Raw genomic sequence first — 18,809 nt, forward strand, 5'->3', positions numbered from 1 at the left:
GGAAAAAAATCCCACACAAAGAAAAAAATATTTGACATCAAATAATGTGTGTCACAATTATTAGCACCCCTGGTGTTAATACTTTGTACAACCCCCTTTTGCCAACAAAACAAGGTCTGGGGACTGAGATGGCCATGGGAGGAGCTTGATTTTGTGTCTGGTGAACCATTTCTGTGTAGATTTGGCCATATGTTTAGGGTCATTGTCTTGCTGACCAGTGACGACCCATCTTCAGCTTTCGGGCAGTGAGCAACCGATTTTGATTTAAAATTTCCTGGTATTGCAAAGCATTCATGATGCCATGCACCCTAACAAGGTTCCCAGGGCCTTTGGAAGCGAAACAGCCCCACAGCATCACTGACCCACCCCCATACTTCACAGTGGGTATGAGGTGCTTTTCAGCATGCGCGTCTTTCGTGGCACGTCAGACCCACTTAGAGTGTTTGTTGCCAAAAAGCTCAATCTTGGTCTCATCTGACCAAAGCACACGGTCCCAGTTATGTATACATATGTAAGGTTGCAACTATTGACAGGGGTGGCGGAATGTCACTAACACAAAAAAGTAATATTTTTTCTACCAAGTGATTTTCCATAAAATGACATGAATTATGTTAAAGGTACTGGTCTCGCAGGTCCATTTACCAGCCCAAGAAACTCAAAATGGGATCCCAGGACCTAGACTAGTCTTGAGAATGACAAAACTACTTGTTCCTGAAACATTTCATGATCTTATCTTGTCAAATAATCCAAAATCCCCATCTCAAGAAATGTAATTTTAATCAGAAACAATCACACAACAGAAATATGTATTACAATTTGGTGAGATGCCTATGTACCTGAGGTGTGGTGCAATATTTCAGGTCTGTTTGTGCAATGTAGTTATACATACGATACCGATGTTGGGTGGACATATTAAAAGGCCAAAAAGTGCACATCGAGTCCAGTCACACTTATTAAACTAAGAATACAATCCAATCACTGGAAAAAGTTAGTGAGGCCTGACCTGTCAAACATCAAGCTTCACTTGCTGCTTGGCATATCTCCAATGTCCAACCTGCAAGAATCCTGCCTCTCCTCTTATCAGCTCCTTTTGGTGACACATGGACAGCAGTTGCAGCCATGTATGGGTCTGCGCTCCCTCCATACGTTATTATAGGAGGCAGCAGATAACACGCTGTGTGTATAAAAGCCAATCGGACGTCAGGCCTCGATTGGGAATCTACGCCAGATCACGCAGACATGGTAAGTCACAAAATCACTCAAAGAGAAGATGTGATTTTACATGGGTCATGTTGTAGGCCAGCAAGAAAGCGTCCAATAAGAGACAAAGGGGAGCGCAGAAGACTTGCTCCAATGTTTTCTCCATGTTTGAGCAGTCACAGATACAAGAGTTCAAGGAGGTAAGACTGGAAAAAAATTTCAATTTATTACAAAGTCTCCATTGTATTTTTTGTTGCCGTTTCCTGTACAGGCTTTTGGTTGCATTGACCAGGACAGAGATGGCGTTATTAAGAAACAAGACCTGAAGGAGACCTATGCACAACTGGGTAATAATTTGATGGAAAAGTTTTGACACCTAAAAATGGACTGAAACACCTACATTTAATAATAATTATGACTGGGTAGTGACATCTGTAATCTGTAAGTAATGATTTATATTCATCATAGTTGTCATGTCATATTTATGACAGTCTTATGACTATGTCATAAGAAGCATTCAAATGAAGTGTAACCAATAATTGTAGCGCTGTAGTTATAATGGTTTTCCTTTCTTAAATTGTAATATGTTTATATTAAGTTTAAAGTATAAATTTCATAAATTTGTTAATTGAAAAAAAATGAGTGGGGTCAACTTTATTTCAATATAAATTTGAAAATATTTGTACATTGGTCACACAGGTAGGAAACACCATTAGTTAACAGTGTAGATATTGAATTTATTATATAATTTTGTAAATAAAAAGATATATTGTCAATTAATCTCATTACACAACATTTAAATCATTTCATTATCATGAAAAAAAGATTAACATACAAATGACTAAAGTTGATTTGAACATCACCACTTTTCGTTAACTTTTGCAATGTCACTGATGGCGATAGATCCATTTTGACTTGTTCGATCGCTAACAGCCTTCACAGTGAAAATGGATTGGACGTCTATCACTGTTATGGCACTCAATGAGTTATTAAAAAAATGATTTTCAATTAATCTTATGACAATCATTTAATCATTTTTCAATTATTTTAAATTGACATTCATAAATTATTTTATCAGAAGTAGGAAAGCTTACATTTGTTGCCACTGTCCCACTTCAAATGGATTGGACATCTAAGTGTGATAAACTCACTTTGAGAGTTTTTTATTTGGTTTTTAAGAGCCACATGGTCTATCATTGTCAATGTAATGTCAATTTAATTTCATATAATAATTTGCAAACTAATTTTACATCATTTTCATTGCTCGTAATGTAAAAGAAAAATGTATGGCTTGAGTTCAAAAAAATAAATGACTGGTACAAATTTCATCGTTATTAGTCAATAGTGTCTTTCATAAAGATTTACATTTGCTTAAATTTTTTATCTAAAAAAAAGAAAACCTTTTTTTCCCCATTGTATTTATTACAAAATATTTTAAATTAAAAAAAGGGGTGAAAAAAAAAATATCGATGAATATTTCCTGGAGGGGCGGCACGGTGGCTGAGTGGTTAGCACGTCTGCCTCACAGTTCTAAGATCAAGGGTTCAATCCCGGGCTTCGGCCTTCCTGTGTGGAGTTTGCATGTTCTCCCCGTGCCTGCGTGGGTTTCCTCCGGGAACTCCGGTTTCCTCCCACATCCCAAAAACATGCATGGTAGGCTGATTGAACACTCTAAATTGTCCGTAGGTGTGAGTGTGTGCGTGGATGGTTGTATGTCTCCTTGTGCCCTGCAATTGGCTGGCAACCAGTTCAGGGTGTCCCCTGCCTACTGCCCGTAGTTAGCTGGGATAGGCTCCAGCACCTCCGCGACCCTCGTGAGGAAAAGCGGCATGGAAAATGAATGAATGAATGTATTTCCTGGAAGTCTCCAATAAAAGATCACTATTTGCTTCCCAGGAAAGCTAAACATAAAGGAAGAAGAACTGGATGAGATGTTGAACGAGGGCAAAGGTCCCATCAACTTCACCGTCTTCTTATCGCTGTTTGGCGAGAAACTCAATGGTGAGAACTTGACCGGTAGCTTCGATTCCACGACATCGGGCTTTGAATTTAATGCATTTGGTGTGCAGGGACCGATCCGGAAGACACCATCCTCGCCGCCTTTAAGCTCTTCGACCCCAATGCAACGGGATTCGTCAACAAGGAAGAGTAGGTTGTCATTTTGATTTCATCACCATCACGTTCAATCTTAATTCAACTCTGTTCTGGACCAGATTTCGACGATTATTGATGAACCAGGCGGATAAATTTACAGCAGAAGAGGTTAGCTCGTGGTCTGTTTTTTAGTGTTGCACCGATCCCGAAACTAGTATCCGGAGGGGCCCCGATACGACACTAAAATGCAGGCATCGGTATCAGCGAGTAAAAAGAAATAATTCGAGATTTAGTTTTCAACCGATGGCTCCTCTTCCCAAGATATACTGTACATATAATCTTAGGAGAGTTTTAATTTTGGTAAGTGTTGTTGAATAGATCATATGATCACATTCGTAGTTCGATCACGTTCATTCACATTCAATCGCAGTCATATTTTCGATGTATTGGTATATACTTTAGATGGTTGCTAAATGACATGTCAAATGGTAACACTAGCCAGGATTAAAAATTTCATGAACATTGGCAACATTTACATGGAAAAAATTCTTTTAATCTAATTAGAGGTTGGATTAAAATTATGATCGAATGCACAGTTTTAGATAAACACTGGAATTATTGATCAGAAGAGGATTTGCGTTCATGCATCACACTTTCGGTCAGAACAAATTATTTTGTGCAGATTGACCAAATGGCTTAAAATACAGCAGTTTATTTTATAGAGGGTTGTAAGAGCAGAAACTGCTTTTTCAGTCTTGTCTGTGTTGTCCGCCCTAGTTGTGTTCAAATTTATTCAACCCCCACAGTAGATAAGTGTTCTTGCAAGTCTGACATTTCTTTTTCATCTTGTTTATAATCACATTAAATAATGAGAAATGCAACTGAAATAACAAAAATATTTTTGGGAATATTCCAATTTATGGCCTTTCTGTGATTACTTCATTGACAAAATTATTCAACCCGATAGGTATGTATAACTTTGGTACTTAGTACAACATCCTTTGGAACAATAACATCCTTTAGACGTGAAGCATTGCTTAACACAAGTTTATTGGAGTGATCCACAGGTATATTTGCCCATTCCTCATGGGCAAAGACCTCCAGTTCATTAACAATTTTGGGCTTGCGTGCTGCAACTGCCTTCTTCAAGTACCACCAGATTTTCAATAGGATTGAAGTCTGGTGTTTGCGATGGCCACTCCAGAATCTTCCAGCTCTTCTTTTGCAACCAAGATATGATAAATGTTGAGGTATGCTTAGGATTATTGTCCTGTTGGATGGTCCAACCTCACCCAAGCCTCAGCTTTGTCAATGACTGCATGACATTTTCATCCAAGATCTCCTGTTAGTTAACTGAATTCATAATACCTTGCACACGCTGAAGATTCCCTGTGCCTGATGAAGCAAAACAACCCCATAGCATGACTGACACCCCAGCGTGCTTCACAGTAGATAGGGTGTTCTTTTCTTTATAGGCATCATTCTTTCTCCTCCACACGTAGCGTTGATCCATTAGCCCAAAAAGTTCCAGTTTGGTCTCATCACTCCAGAGAACAGTATCCCAAAGCCTTTGTGGTTTGTCCACATGTTTTTTTGGCATTCTTCTTGTGCTTTGGAGTCAGCAGGCGGTTTGGGCCTGGGAGTTCTTGCATGGAAGCAATCATTTCGCAGTGTGCGTCTTATGGTCTTGGATAAAACCGGAATAACTTCCAATGACATGTCCTGTCGTAGTTCCTCAGCTGTCACCCGGAGATTTTTCTCCACCTTTTCGCTTCAGGTATCACACAGCAGTTGCAGACAGTAACCTCTTTCTACCAGGCCCAGGTAGCATTTCCACTGTGCCTTTAGCTTTAAACTTGCAGACTATTCTCCCAATTGTGTCTCTTGAAATTTTTATGCCTTTTGTTATCGTTTTATATCCATATCCTTCCTTATGAAGTGAAATGACTTCCTCTCTGAACTTTTTTTGACCAAGAAGAGCCATGTGTCACAGTCCTTTAAAATCTGCTTAATTGCTGCTTATTAGGGTTCCGTTCACATCTACAGATGTTTTCATCATCATTTGACAACACCTGATGGAAACCTTTGTTCTTAACAGTGGTGTACTTGGGGGGTTGAATAATTTTGTCAATGAGATAATCACGGAAAGGCCATTAATTGGAATATTCCCCAAAATATTTAGGTTATTTCAGTTGTATTTGTCTATTTGACATGCCATTATTTGATGTGATTATAAACAAGATGAAAAATGAATGTCAAACTTGCAAAAACACTTAATGACTGCGGCCGTCCAATAATTTTGGACACAACTGTATTTGTGCATTTTATTGTCATCACTACTTACATTGTAAATTCTCACTGAAGGTAATTAAACTATGAAAGAACACATGTAGAATTCTGTACTGAGCAAAAAAAAAAAGGTGAAATAACTAAAAACATGTATGATATTTTAGTATACTCAAAGTAGCCCCCCTTTGCTCTCATTACTTTTTTGCACACTCTTGACATTCTCTTGATGAGCATCAAGAGGGAGTCACCTAAAATGGTTTTTGACTTCACAGGTATGCCTTTTCAGGGTTGAATAGTGTAATTTATTGCTTTATCAATGGGGTTGGAGCCTTCATTTGTGTTGCATTGAATGAGGTGTGTCCAAACATTTGGCCTGTGCTGTACATAAATACCGTATTGGCCCGAATATAAGACGATGTTTTTTGCACTGAAATAAGATTGAAAAAGAGGAGGTCGTCTTATAACTGCGGCCTAAAAAAAAAAAAAAAAAAAAAAAAAACTGCGGCCTAGACATATACCCATTCACGACGCTTGATGGCGCCAGTCATCAATGAATCGAATGCTGAACGCGACTCGGGCGGCCAAAGCGAACCCCTGACACGAAGAAGAAAGTGGTAAGAAGGAAAAGAGAAGAAAATACCGGTAATAGAAGAGATAACCGAAAATGGAGAAACTTCGCGACAATTTGGAGAAAAGTGGGTCGAAGATTGGCCAGGTTAACCGGTGTTTGGCCATTCCTTACTACGCGGCGAAACGTCCTACACAATGCTCAGGGCGCTTGCATATGCATTCACACGCATGCGCACATCGGTTGGAAGCGGCGAGTACTCACTATTTTTGTTTTTATTTAGTTATTTAGAACCTTTTCACAGCCTCAAAGATACTTTTTGCATGTATTACCCTCTCATACTTTTAACCATTGTGTTTTTTTGTGTTAGCTTTGAAGCAGTTGACCACATTAGTCACGTAGCGTATTTAAACCGTCCTTATTTGACATAACTACATTTAAGTATTTTCTGCAGGCATTTCTTTAGTACGTTATTCCTGTATGCATCTAAACAAAACAAGTTTAGAGCACACGGTAGTAATTTAGGTGTCAAATTCGACTAATGTAGGACGTTTCGCCGATGTAGGACATTTTGGCAGAACACCGGCAGCTGAGGAGAAGTTATGACGCAAACTTCAAGTTGATGGTGATAAATGAGGCGCTGTCTTCAAACAACTGCAAAGCGGCTGTGAAATATGGTGTCACAGAGTGTAATGTACGGAGATGTAGAGCTCAAAAAGATCGCCTAAAAAATGCTCACAGTCAGAGAAAAGCTTTCCGTGGTCGTTTCTGTATAAAAATTAATTTGGTGTTCAAAAAGTCTTTTTTCAAACTTGAGTCTTGAAAAAGAGGGGGTCGTCTTATAATCGGGGTCGTCTTATATTCGGGCCAATACGGTATGTTTGTCTTGGATAGACCAGTTCAGTCTTGCACCAGCCCTGTCTTCAGCTTGCTCAGCTTTTACTAGCTTTTTAGTAACTGAAACACGTGTCACGATGTCACAGATATGCATGGTAAAAAAAAATTGTTCCAAATTTTTGGAATAAGTGTTTTAATGCATTATACTTCCACATAAAACTCCCCTTCTCATTAGGAATAAAATCTCGTTCGGGTGAGAATATGTGAATATGAAGCATTTCTGGGCCTCTAAATTTAATAGATAGAAACAACCATTGGCATCAATAAAGATGTTATCAAAAAAAAAATTTTTTTTTTTTTTTTTTTTTTAGTTGTATTTTGAGAGCATTCATTCAGTCTTCATTCATTTATTGTCACCCATACCAGGTAGGCACAGAGTTTGTTAAGCAGAGTCCGACCAAGCCATGATAGCATTTTTCTTTACATTAAAGTGACTTTGCAGTAATTTTGTATAAAAGAAAAAAATAATTTTGTATTTGTTTAGAAAAAAAATGTATTAGTACTAGGGTTGTTCCGATCATGTTTTTTTGCTCCGGATCCGATCGTTTTAGTTTGAGTATCTGCCGATCCCGATATTTCCCGATCCGATTGCTTTTTTTTTTTTGCTCCTGATTCAATTCCAATTATTCCCGATAATTTTTCCCAATCATATACATTTTGGCAATGCATTAAGAAAAAAAATGAATAAAACTCGGACGAATATATACATTCAACATACAGCATTTCATCGGCCAATTATATAGCTTATATAGCGAGAGCGAGTGGATAGTGAGGGGAAGAGGATAGTGAACCTACACCGGCTACGACAGTCACGTGACAGAGACACTTAAGAGCCGCGCGCAGTCCCCTCACTATCCACTTGCTCTCGCTATATGATTGGCCGAAGAGTCGAAATGCTCTCCCGTGAAATGCCTGTTTAAAAATGTTCCCGTTGTTTCTTCTTGCGTTCGCTTATAAGTGCCCATTTAAAAAGGAAAAGCGATGGATGATACTACACACAGAGCGTATTATTAACAAATGTTAAAGTTGTATAATCATATAGCGAGAATAAGGAACGTCACTGACAAGCGCAGGCCCCCGCGAGTGGATAGTGAGGGGAATAGGATCGTGCGCCCGCAGCTAACAAGACTCTTAACATTGCATACCGCTTCAACATATTCAATAGTATTTAGTTTTCATTCATTTTAAATTAATATTCTGTCCGAACAAGCTTAACAGAGAATCCACACCGTGCCATCACACATCAAGCAGATGAATATGTAACTTTTTCTCCGCAGTGACAAAAACAGCTGACTGGCCCCAGTAGGTAGGCTACATTAAGGAACAATGAAATTAACAGTTCACCTGCTGTGGCCTGAACGTAGTCTCACACTTTCCTCCTGGTGCGCATGGACTTGAATTGCGTGCCCGCTTGTGCAGTCCCTGTTTTTTCACCTCTTTTATCAACACCATCGTCGTTTTGGGGCTTTTTGAAGAAACTTCGGACACTCAGTTGCCTTGACATTTTTCAGAGTAAGGCCAACGACGTCATGCATCAAGAGAGACAATAGCTAATTAATATGCTCACTTGCTACCCTGTGGTCTGGGGTGTGAATTGCAACCGGTCAAAATGACGGATGGACTTCAGTTTTTTCCGTCACCGTTTTTAAAAAATCGGTCAACGACGGAAAATATTCGGTTAACGCGACCCCTGTTCCCATGATATTTCCAATTGTAGGGAGAGGAATTGTAAGGCTTTAGCCTATTAAAAAATGGCTCCAAAGGCTGCCAAAATTCACTCTTCTCATTTTACGCTGCCTTTTATCTCTCTAAATGGGTAAAACGGCGCCATTACAGATTGAGCGTGAGTGGGTCGCGCGACGCATGCGTTAATTGCGTTTAATATTTAATGTGATACATTTTTTAAAATTAATTACCGCCGTTATCGGTACCTTAAGCCTAAAGACTCTGGATGAGTGTAACATATTATGTCTCTAACGTTAAATACATTTAGAAAACGATTTAATTTAAAAAATATATAAATATATTTAAAAAAGGCATGGCCGATATTTTTTTGCCGATTCCGATACTTTGAAAATGATGTGATCGGACCAGATCGATCAGGATGCCAATTGATCGGGGCATCTCTAATTAGTACAGTATTAGCAATGGTCGATGCCACACAGCCACATAACATACTCGGTATTGGGAGCCAAATTAAGGTATGGGTGCAACACTATATATACACACATTTTTTTTTAACTTTGAAATATCCAAAGTTGGAGCCATAAGTCATGTGTCTTCTAGGTGGATCAGGCATTTGCGCTGGCTCCCATCGACCCGACAGGGAACATTGACTACAAGTCTCTCTGCTACATCATCACCCACGGAGATGAGAAGGAAGAGTCGTGAACAAGCCTCGCATGGTAGTCATGCGGAAAATGTCGAAAGAAAGAAATACCTACACCAGTGTTTGTGTCAGTTCAGTTCAGAACAGATTCTTTTTCCTTAACACAAGTAACTCCTTAACCTCCCCCGCCCCCCCCCCCCCCCCCCCCCGCACGCTTGTGCACATGATGGCATAAAATTAAGTTACTCAAGTCCCAAATTCAATAACTCTCAAAGAGATCCTTCATATTTTGAAGTTTTTTTTTAAGCTGTGTCTGGTGCATCTAAGAAAATGTAACTAAAGCTTAATTGAACTGGGAGGACTGTTGATGAATGATCATTTTCAGTGCAAAAGGCGGCGCGAGACGCCAATTCATTTTTGACTGGGAGTGGCAAATGAACGTTCAGTAGCAGCCCATAAGTAAAACGTAACGGTCAGTGATGAAACATGACATCTTTTTTCACAAAACCTTTCTCGAGAAAGAAATGGGAATTCATGATGAATTGTTTTTTGTGTTGTTGTTCAATTTAACAAGACAGAAATAGTAGTACAGTATTTGGATCCAGAATGTTAATAGACAAGGACAAGTATGAAAATGCAAGAAAATCTTTAGGGGAAAAAAAGTAATATTTTAAATCATGTAAAACGGTTTAGTTCTAAAATTTTTAATTATCATTGTTGCAAATAGCAAATATCATATTTATAGGTAGTTCAAAAAGTTAATGCAAAATTTAAAAAAAAGATACGATGGCTCTTCATCACAGTGGAAATAAAATAACAATAAAACCTGACCCTGACAAGGATAAGCGGTGTTGAGAATGGATGGACCATATGTGGGTATGAATGGTATATTGATCATTTTATTCATCTCTATTAGTATTATTATTAAATTACATCTTAATAATAAACGGGTGGACACACTTACTGTAAGTCAATTGGTTGAATAATATTTTTTTCCCTATTTTCTACTTAAATATCTTGTTTGTTCTTTTGACAAGAATTAAATTTTGTCATATGCTTATTATATAGTATTTGGAAAATATATTAATATTCTAACTGTTGAAGGCAGATCATGAAGTTGAGGTAAAGGTGTTTCAAATGTGTTATTTCATAGCTTTTTTGTTGTTGTTGTTTTTTTTTAAATACAGTAGTACCTCTACTTATGAACGTCTCTACATACAGAATTTTGAGATTAAGACACGCCTCAATGGGAAAATATTGCCTCTTGTTAAGAAAGTACTCACAGCTCCCAAGTTGACTGAACATAACATACTTATAGCTGCTCTGCAATTGGCTTTTGCCTAGCATTCCTGGCATTCAATTGGTTAAGAGGAATCTCTACCTTATGTGTATGTGTGTATCCCAGCGTCCTGTGCCCCTTGTGTTCCGACAGCTTTATATGAGTGCATTGATTCATTACTCTATTCTTTTTATTTTTATTTTTTTGACATTATGCACAACTCAGATTTTATGTTTATTGTGCAAAAATGTAATTGTAATATATATTTGTTACATGTTTTGATGCATTTTTATGCATTATAAAAGATTTCTGTCTGAATTTTGGGCGGCTTGGAACGGATTACTACATTTAAATGTGACAAATATAACATTTTAAAGTTAAGAAACTACTTACAGAACCAATTGATTTCTTAAGTAGAGGTACCAATATATATATATATATATATATATATACATACACACACACATATATATACATACATATATATATATACATATATATATGCATATATACATATATATATATATATATATATATATGCATATATATATATATATATATATATATATATATATATATATATATATATATATATATATATATATACAGGGGTGCACATAAGTGGTCTGCATGCGTACTGGACGTAGACAAACGCGCTGGCCCTCAACGGCTTCCATACGCTTTTGCGTACCGATGGCTGACCACTGTATTTGCGGCAGACACGAGAAAATAACTTCTCAAAATGTTGAAGAGGCAGGCCACACTGAGTAATTACTTCCGTGTTCCCCCACCCCCGTCAAAAGATAGACGACAGAGACGTCACCGGAGCTACCGAAAAAAATGACTTTTGCTGAAAAGTGGCTAAAGGAGATACCATGGCTAGAAGCAAATGATGCTCCCCTGTATATATATATATATATATATATATATAGAAATATATATATATAGCCTATATATATATATACAGTGGGGAGAACAAGTATTTGATACACTGCCAATGGGTTTTCCCATTGACTGTGTATCAAATACTTGTTCACTTGGCTACAAGATAAGCAGCGCCAGTAGCCAGAAGGAGCCTCCATGGAAACGAAGGCTAGATGAAGAACTGGACAGCTCCAGGGCCCGACAAGATTCATGCCTACTGGCTTAAGAGGCTAACTGCACTCCATGAACGCCTAGCAGCACAAATGAACCAGCTGCTGAGGTCGGGGACCCACCCAGAGTGGCTAACCCAAGGTCCGACAGTCCTCATCATGAAGGACCCCCAGAAGGGGACAGCACCATCCAACTACCGGCCTATCACCTGCCTCAGCACCACATGGAAGCTCCTATCAGGCATATTGGCGGCTAAAATGAGCAGGCACATGGCACAGAAAGGGATTGGCAATAACACCAGGGGAGCCAAGCACCAACTACTGGTGGACAGGGCAGTCGTCTGGGACTGCAGAGCTAGGAGCACCAACCTGTGCACCGCCTGGATTGACTACAAGAAAGCCAATGACTCAATGCCACAGACATGGATTCTGGAATGCTTGAAGCTGTATAACATCAACAGGACACTAAGGATCTTCCTCCAGAACTCGATGGGGCTGTGGAAGACAACTCTCGAAGCCAACACGAAGCCAGTTGCACATGTGAGCATCAAATTCGGTATCTACCAAGGAGATGCTCTGTCACCCCTGCTGTTCTGCATAGGCCTAAACCCCCTCAGCCAGATCATCACCAAGAGTGGTTTCGGGTACTGGTTCCGAAGTGGAAAAATCATCAGTCACCTCCTCTACATGGATGACATCAAGCTGTATGCCAAGAACGAGCGTGACATCGACTCCCTGATCCACCTCACGAGAATAAAAAGCAATGACATCGGGATGTCATTCGGACAAGATAAGTGTGGGCGAATGGTATCCAGAAGAGGGAAGGTGATCTCAACTGAAGGGGCTGAACTACTTGAAGGCAACATAACAGATGTGCAGGACAGCTACGAGTACCTGGGGATCCCACAGGCAAGTGGAAACCATGAGGAAGCAACTCGAAGGTCTGCCACAACCAAATACCTACAGAGGGTGAGGCAGGTCCTCAAGGGTCAGCTGAATGGCAAGAATAAGATCCAGGCCATTAACAGCTATGCTCTACCAGTAATCAGATACCCTGCTGGCATCGTATCCTGGCCACTGGAAGAGATGCAGGCTACGGATATCAAGACAAGGAAGCTCCTTACAATGCACGGAGGGTTTCACCCTAAGTCCAGCATCCTGAGGCTCTACACAAAGCGGAAAGAGGGAGGCCGAGGACTAGTGAGCATCAGAGCCACGATCCAGGAGGAAACTACATCCCTCCAAGAGTACATAATGAAAATGGCCCCCAGTGATGACCTGCTCGGTGAATGCCTCAGGCAACAGAACCCCAATAAGGAGGAGGACCCTGAGGAGCTACCATGGATGGACAAGCCCCTGCATGGTGTTTACCGCCGACAAATCGAGGAGGTAGCTGACATGGGAAAAACATACCAGTGGCTGGAAAAGGCCGGACTGAAAGACTACACGGAGGCACTGATCATGGCAGCACAAGAACAGGCCCTTAACACAAGAGCAATAGAGGCTGGGGTCTATCACACCAGACAGGACCCCGGGTGCAGGCTATGCAAAGAGGCCCCTGAGACAGTCCAGCACATCACAGCAGGGTGTAAGATGCTAGCAGGCAAGGCATACATGGAATGACATAACCAGGTAGCAGGCATAGTGTGCAGGAACATCTGTGCCGAGTACGGACTGGAGAACCCAGAGTCAAGGTGGGGGTCACCTCAGAAGGTGGTCAAGAACAACCGAGCCAAGATCCTCTGGGACTTCCAGATCCAGACAAACAAACTGGTGATGGCCAACCAGCCTGACATAGTGGTGGTGGATAAACATCAGAAGACAGCAGTAGTGATAGATGTAGCAATCCCGAGCAATAGCAACATCAGGGAAAAAGAACATGAAAAGCTGGAGAAATATCAAGGGTTGAAGGAAGAGTTGGAGAAAATGTGGGGAGTGAAGGCAAGAGTGGTGCCAGTAGTGATCGGGACACTAGGGGCAGTAACCCTCAAGCTGGGTGCATGGCTCCAACAAATACCAGGAACAACGTCCAACATCTCGATTCAGAAGAGTGCAATCCTAGGGACAGCTAAGATCCTGCGCCTCTGGTAGAGGACCCGAGCTTGAAACGAGAGACCATACCGCCCGGGTGGGCTGTCAAACGATTAAAATTTTTATTCGAGTTAATCACAGCCAATTAATCGTAATTAATTGCAATTCAAACCATCTATAAAATATGCCATATTTTTCTGTAAAATTTTGTTGGAAAGGAAAGATAAGACACAAGACGGATATATACATCCAACATACTGTACATAAGTTATGTATTTGTTTATTATAGCAATAAATCAGCAAGATGGCATCAACATTAACATTCTGTTAAAGCGATCCATGGATAGAAAGACTTGTAGTTCTTAAAAGATAAATGTTAGTACAAGTTATAGAAATTTCATATTAAAACCCCTCTAAATGTTTCCGTTTAAATAAAATTTTAAAATTTTCAAACAAAAAATAAACTCGTAGCTTGGAATTGTTGATGTCAATAATTACACAACGCTCATTGTGCTGAAACCCATAAAATATGTCGCACCCAAGCGCGCAACCGCTTTTGTTTTAACCCAGCCATAAAACTAAGGTAATTAATTATATTTATTATTCAAAAAGTCTGTCATTTTTAGCTTATAATCATTAATTGATGTCTAATTTCGTCTATTTCGTTTAAAAAAAAAAAAAGACTTTAAAAAATTATTCACTCGCATATTTCAAACTCTTAAACAAATGAAAAAAATGGCGTCTGTAAAAAAGTCACGGATGTCTACCTCATAACTATTGCTCAATTGTATTTTTTTTTTTTTTTGGTTACTGTTGCATTTTCTCCGATATGTTAGATGATAAATAATCGATCCAAACAAAGAAGAATTGAAAAATAAAACGTTTTAAAGGGGTAAATATATGAAAAAGAAAATCTCGACCACTCCTTGATGTCTGCGATTTCTGCATCGCGACCCTTGTTATATTGCCATGTTTCACACATAAAATCCCCCAGAAATCCAGCTGTGGGCGTTCACAACTGTGTCTGGACACAGTGATTGCTACATGGAGTCTGTGGATCGAAACAAGATAAGTACGCAATAATATCGTGTTAAAATCACGGCGTCTGTAATTCTGCTCTCGCGTGCTCTCGCCTCCAGATAAGGTTTTGCTGTTTAAAAAACTTTTTTTTTTTTTCAAAAAGCCCTCATGTTCAAAATTTTTCTTCCTCCAGAAAATGGAGATTTTAAGCTTTCTAATGATGTACCACACATGCATATCGGACAATTTTGAAATTTGGCCAAATTGGGGGTCTCAGAGTGGAACTTCAAGTCACCTGAGTGTTTTTCGCCATATGTGTATACTGTATATATATATATATATATATATATATATATATATATATATTTATACAGGCTTTATATATACACACACACACACATATATATATATATATATATATACAGTGCCTTGCAAAAGTATTCGGCCCCCTTCAATCTTGCAACCTTTCGCCACATTTCAGGCTTCAAACATAAAGATATGAAATTTAATTTTTTTGTCAAGAATCCACAACAAGTGGGACACAATCGTGAAGTGGAACAACATTTATTGGATAATTTAAACTTTTTCAACAAATAAAAAACTGAAAAGTGGGGCGTGCAATATTATTCGGCCCCTTTACTTTCAGTGCAGCAAACTCACTCCAGAAGTTCAGTGAGGATCTCTGAATGATCCAATGTTGTCCTAAATGACCGATGATGATAAATAGAATCCACCTGTGTGTAATCAAGTCTCCGTATAAATGCACCTGCTCTGTGATAGTCTCAGGGTTCTGTTTAAAGTGCAGAGAGCATTATGAAAACCAAGGAACACACCAGGCAGGTCCGAGATACTGTTGTGGAGAAGTTTAAAGCCGGATTTGGATACAAAAAGATTTCCCAAGCTTTAAACATCTCAAGGAGCACTTTGCAAGCCATCATATTGAAATGGAAGGAGCATCAGACCACTGCAAATCTACCAAGACCCGGCCGTCCTTCCAAACTTTCTTCTCAAACATGGAGAAAACTGATAAGAGATGCAGCCAAGAGGCCCATGATCACTCTGGATGAACTGCAGAGATCTACAGCTGAGGTGGGAGAGTCTGTCCATAGGACAACAATCAGTCGTACACTGCACAAATCTGGCCTTTATGGAAGAGTGGCAAGAAGAAAGCCATTTCTCAAAGATATCCATAAAAAGTCTCGTTTAGAGTTTGCCACAGGCCACCTGGGAGACACACCAAACATGTGGAAGAAGGTGCTCTGGTCAGATGAAACCAAAATTGAACTTTTTGGCCACAATGCAAAACGATATGTTTGGCGTAAAAGCAACACAGCTCATCACCCTGAACACACCATCCCAACTGTCAAACATGGTGGTGGCAGCATCATGGTTTGGGCCTGCTTTTCTTCAGCAGGGACAGGGAAGATGGTTAAAATTGACGGGAAGATGGATGCAGCCAAATACAGGAACATTCTGGAAGAAAACCTGTTGGTATCTGCACAAGACCTGAGACTGGGACGGAGATTTATCTTCCAACAGGACAATGATCCAAAACATAAAGCCAAATCTACAATGGAATGGTTCAAAAATAAACGTATCCAGGTGTTAGAATGGCCAAGTCAAAGTCCAGACCTGAATCCAATCGAGAATCTGTGGAAAGAGCTGAAGACTGCTGTTCACAAACACTCTCCATCCAACCTCACTGAGCTCGAGCTGTTTTGCAAGGAAGAATGGGCAAGAATGTCAGTCTCTCAATGTGCAAAACTGATAGAAACATACCCCAAGCGACTTGCAGCTGTAATTGGAGCAAAAGGTGGCGCTACAAAGTATTAACGCAAGGGGGCCGAATAATATTGCACGCCCCACTTTTCAGTTTTTTATTTGTTAAAAAAGTTTAAATTATCCAATAAATGTTGTTCCACTTCACGATTGTGTCCCACTTGTTGTTGATTCTTGACAAAAAAATTAAATTTCATATCTTTATGTTTGAAGCCTGAAATGTGGCGAAAGGTTGCAAGATTCAAGGGGGCCGAATACTTTTGCAAGGCACTGTATATATATATATATATATATATATATATATATATATATATATATATATATACACACATAAAACTTAAGAGCAAGTTACAAATCCCACAAAAATAGAAGTCATATAAGAGTTAATTTAATTAATAGTGGTAATAAGTAGGAAGAATTGCTTGTCTTGTCTGCTCTTTCATCTGGAGATTTTGGTCACCAAGACAACACAAATATTTGACGGATGCTCGTTTCTGTTCGGTGTCCAAGTTCCCATTCTACACGTGCCCTTAGATTCACCCCAAACCAACCATCAAGCCCCTTTTACAGCTGCCATTCCTGTTGCCATGGATATGACAACAAACCCCCAGTTAAAATCCAAGTGGCCTCTTTTTTCTGCTCGCTCATATATAAATAGGAAGGCGCATTTGAAAATCCATACGACAGGACCGACTGCTGAGTCGCATCCAAATGAACGCGGGTCGAGATGCCGATTGCATCTGGGGCGTCAGGCCGAGTGGATGTGGGATTCTCGGACACGCTCAAGGCGGCAGCCAAATTTGACCACAGGAACTGCGACTCGTATCTGCAACGGTGGGAAGGTTACTGCCAACTCGCACTGGTAGAGCTGCTAAAAAGAAAATTCTTTGAAGTAATCTCAGCTTTTCATTGTTGTCATCAATTTGCAGATATTTGGAACAGAGGAAGAAAAACAAAACTACCAAAACTGAGGTAGGAAATCCCTTCTGATGAGCTTTTTTAAAATATACAGCAAGCCAATGTACAGTGAAGCTATCATTGCTGTTTCAGGACAAAGAAGGCAGCGTGGACCATTCAAGTAAAGTGCACAAATGTCCAAATCAATATTGAATTCACAAATTGAAATTCCTTCATTTGTTTTCAGGTAACAAGTCTAACGTCAGTGAAAAACAACTCAAGATGGAAGACAGTGAGGACCAAATAAGCAGCAAAGCATCTATTGGTCAGCCAACCAAAAAGTCTCATTTGTGTCTTCTACTTTAAATGCCTCAAACCATGTTGACCATTCACAGTGACTGCCATGTTAGGTGTTATTTAAGTGCCGTGATTTGTTTTACCTGTTTATGAGGCTGTGTAAGATAAAAATAGGGAAGCTGCTAAAAATGTAGTGCCATTTGATTTTGTACACTTGGATAACATTAAAATGGGTTCAAATCATAGCATTTCGATTGAATTTTTTCCCACGTGACAATTGCTCGCTTCCTTCATCAAAGGGAAGACATGTAATTCTTAAAAGATAAATGTTAATACGAGTTATAATCATTTGATATTAAAACCCCTCTTAATTTTTTTCGTTTTAATGAAATTTAGAAGGTCGGCAATGTTGTTGACGACGCAATGCACTCTGGGGCAGTGACGTCACTGGGCGGTGCTGCTGGGCTACCACAGCGTAAAAAAAAAAAAATCACTTTTAAGCTACATAAGCATGTCGTCGGTTCTGCCTTTCCAATTTCTACCTGAGCGGACAAGTGATGAACAGGACAGAACTGTCGATATTTCACAAAACGAGCAGCAAAAGCAATTAAACCAAGGTCTCCAGCGGGATTAAAACCCACGTTTGTGGTCCGACAGACAAGCGTGTAGACCACAGGATTATATTTCCGCGTGACGTCAGAGTCTTGATTTTTCTGATAATTCAATCGCAACCCACATGCGTTTTCTGTCTCTTTGCTGTAAAACCTGGGTCCGTGACATTAGGTTGGGATCAATAAAGAAAAAGAAAAAACAGAGTGAAAACCACGGTGAGAGGCAGACGAACGAAACAAAAACAAGGCAAGGATGCAACTAGCAACAACGGGATATACAAAACAAGCAAGTCAATTCTCGGCAAGACGTCTAGGATCGGATCAGTTTACAGACACTGCTGATGAGCTGGAATTGGATGCAGGTACGACATTGGGAACTCAGCCCACAGCTCTGTGACAAAACAATCTGACCAGCAACAGAATG

The 18,809-nt window shown here is 39.6% G+C and overlaps 1 protein-coding gene across 5 annotated transcripts; it reads left to right on the forward strand.

Annotated features, from left to right (window-relative positions):
• Nucleotides 1-1,182: 1,182 nt before the first annotated feature.
• On the forward strand, nucleotides 1,183-18,081 carry LOC130912834 (myosin regulatory light chain 2, atrial isoform-like). Of its 5 annotated transcripts, none has more exons than XM_057830910.1 (9): nucleotides 1,183-1,242; nucleotides 1,299-1,400; nucleotides 1,472-1,547; nucleotides 3,097-3,201; nucleotides 3,270-3,348; nucleotides 17,239-17,422; nucleotides 17,510-17,552; nucleotides 17,631-17,658; nucleotides 17,725-18,081. In XM_057830910.1, the coding sequence occupies exons 1-7, from the start codon at nucleotides 1,240-1,242 to the stop codon at nucleotides 17,549-17,551; spliced, it is 591 nt and encodes a 196-aa protein (XP_057686893.1). In that variant the 5' UTR covers nucleotides 1,183-1,239; the 3' UTR covers nucleotide 17,552; nucleotides 17,631-17,658; nucleotides 17,725-18,081. The 5 variants fall into 5 exon arrangements, with proteins under 5 accessions (XP_057686893.1, XP_057686892.1, XP_057686894.1 ...); XM_057830909.1 differs by having other exon boundaries at nucleotides 17,239-17,414; nucleotides 17,725-18,065; XM_057830912.1 differs by lacking the exons at nucleotides 17,239-17,422; nucleotides 17,510-17,552; nucleotides 17,631-17,658; nucleotides 17,725-18,081 and adding exons at nucleotides 3,414-3,462; nucleotides 9,335-10,974 and having other exon boundaries at nucleotides 1,185-1,242.
• The last annotated feature ends 728 nt before the right edge of the window (nucleotides 18,082-18,809 follow it).

Source organism: Corythoichthys intestinalis, chromosome 3, assembly GCF_030265065.1.
Source record: "Corythoichthys intestinalis isolate RoL2023-P3 chromosome 3, ASM3026506v1, whole genome shotgun sequence".
NCBI classification, from domain to species: domain Eukaryota; kingdom Metazoa; phylum Chordata; class Actinopteri; order Syngnathiformes; family Syngnathidae; genus Corythoichthys; species Corythoichthys intestinalis.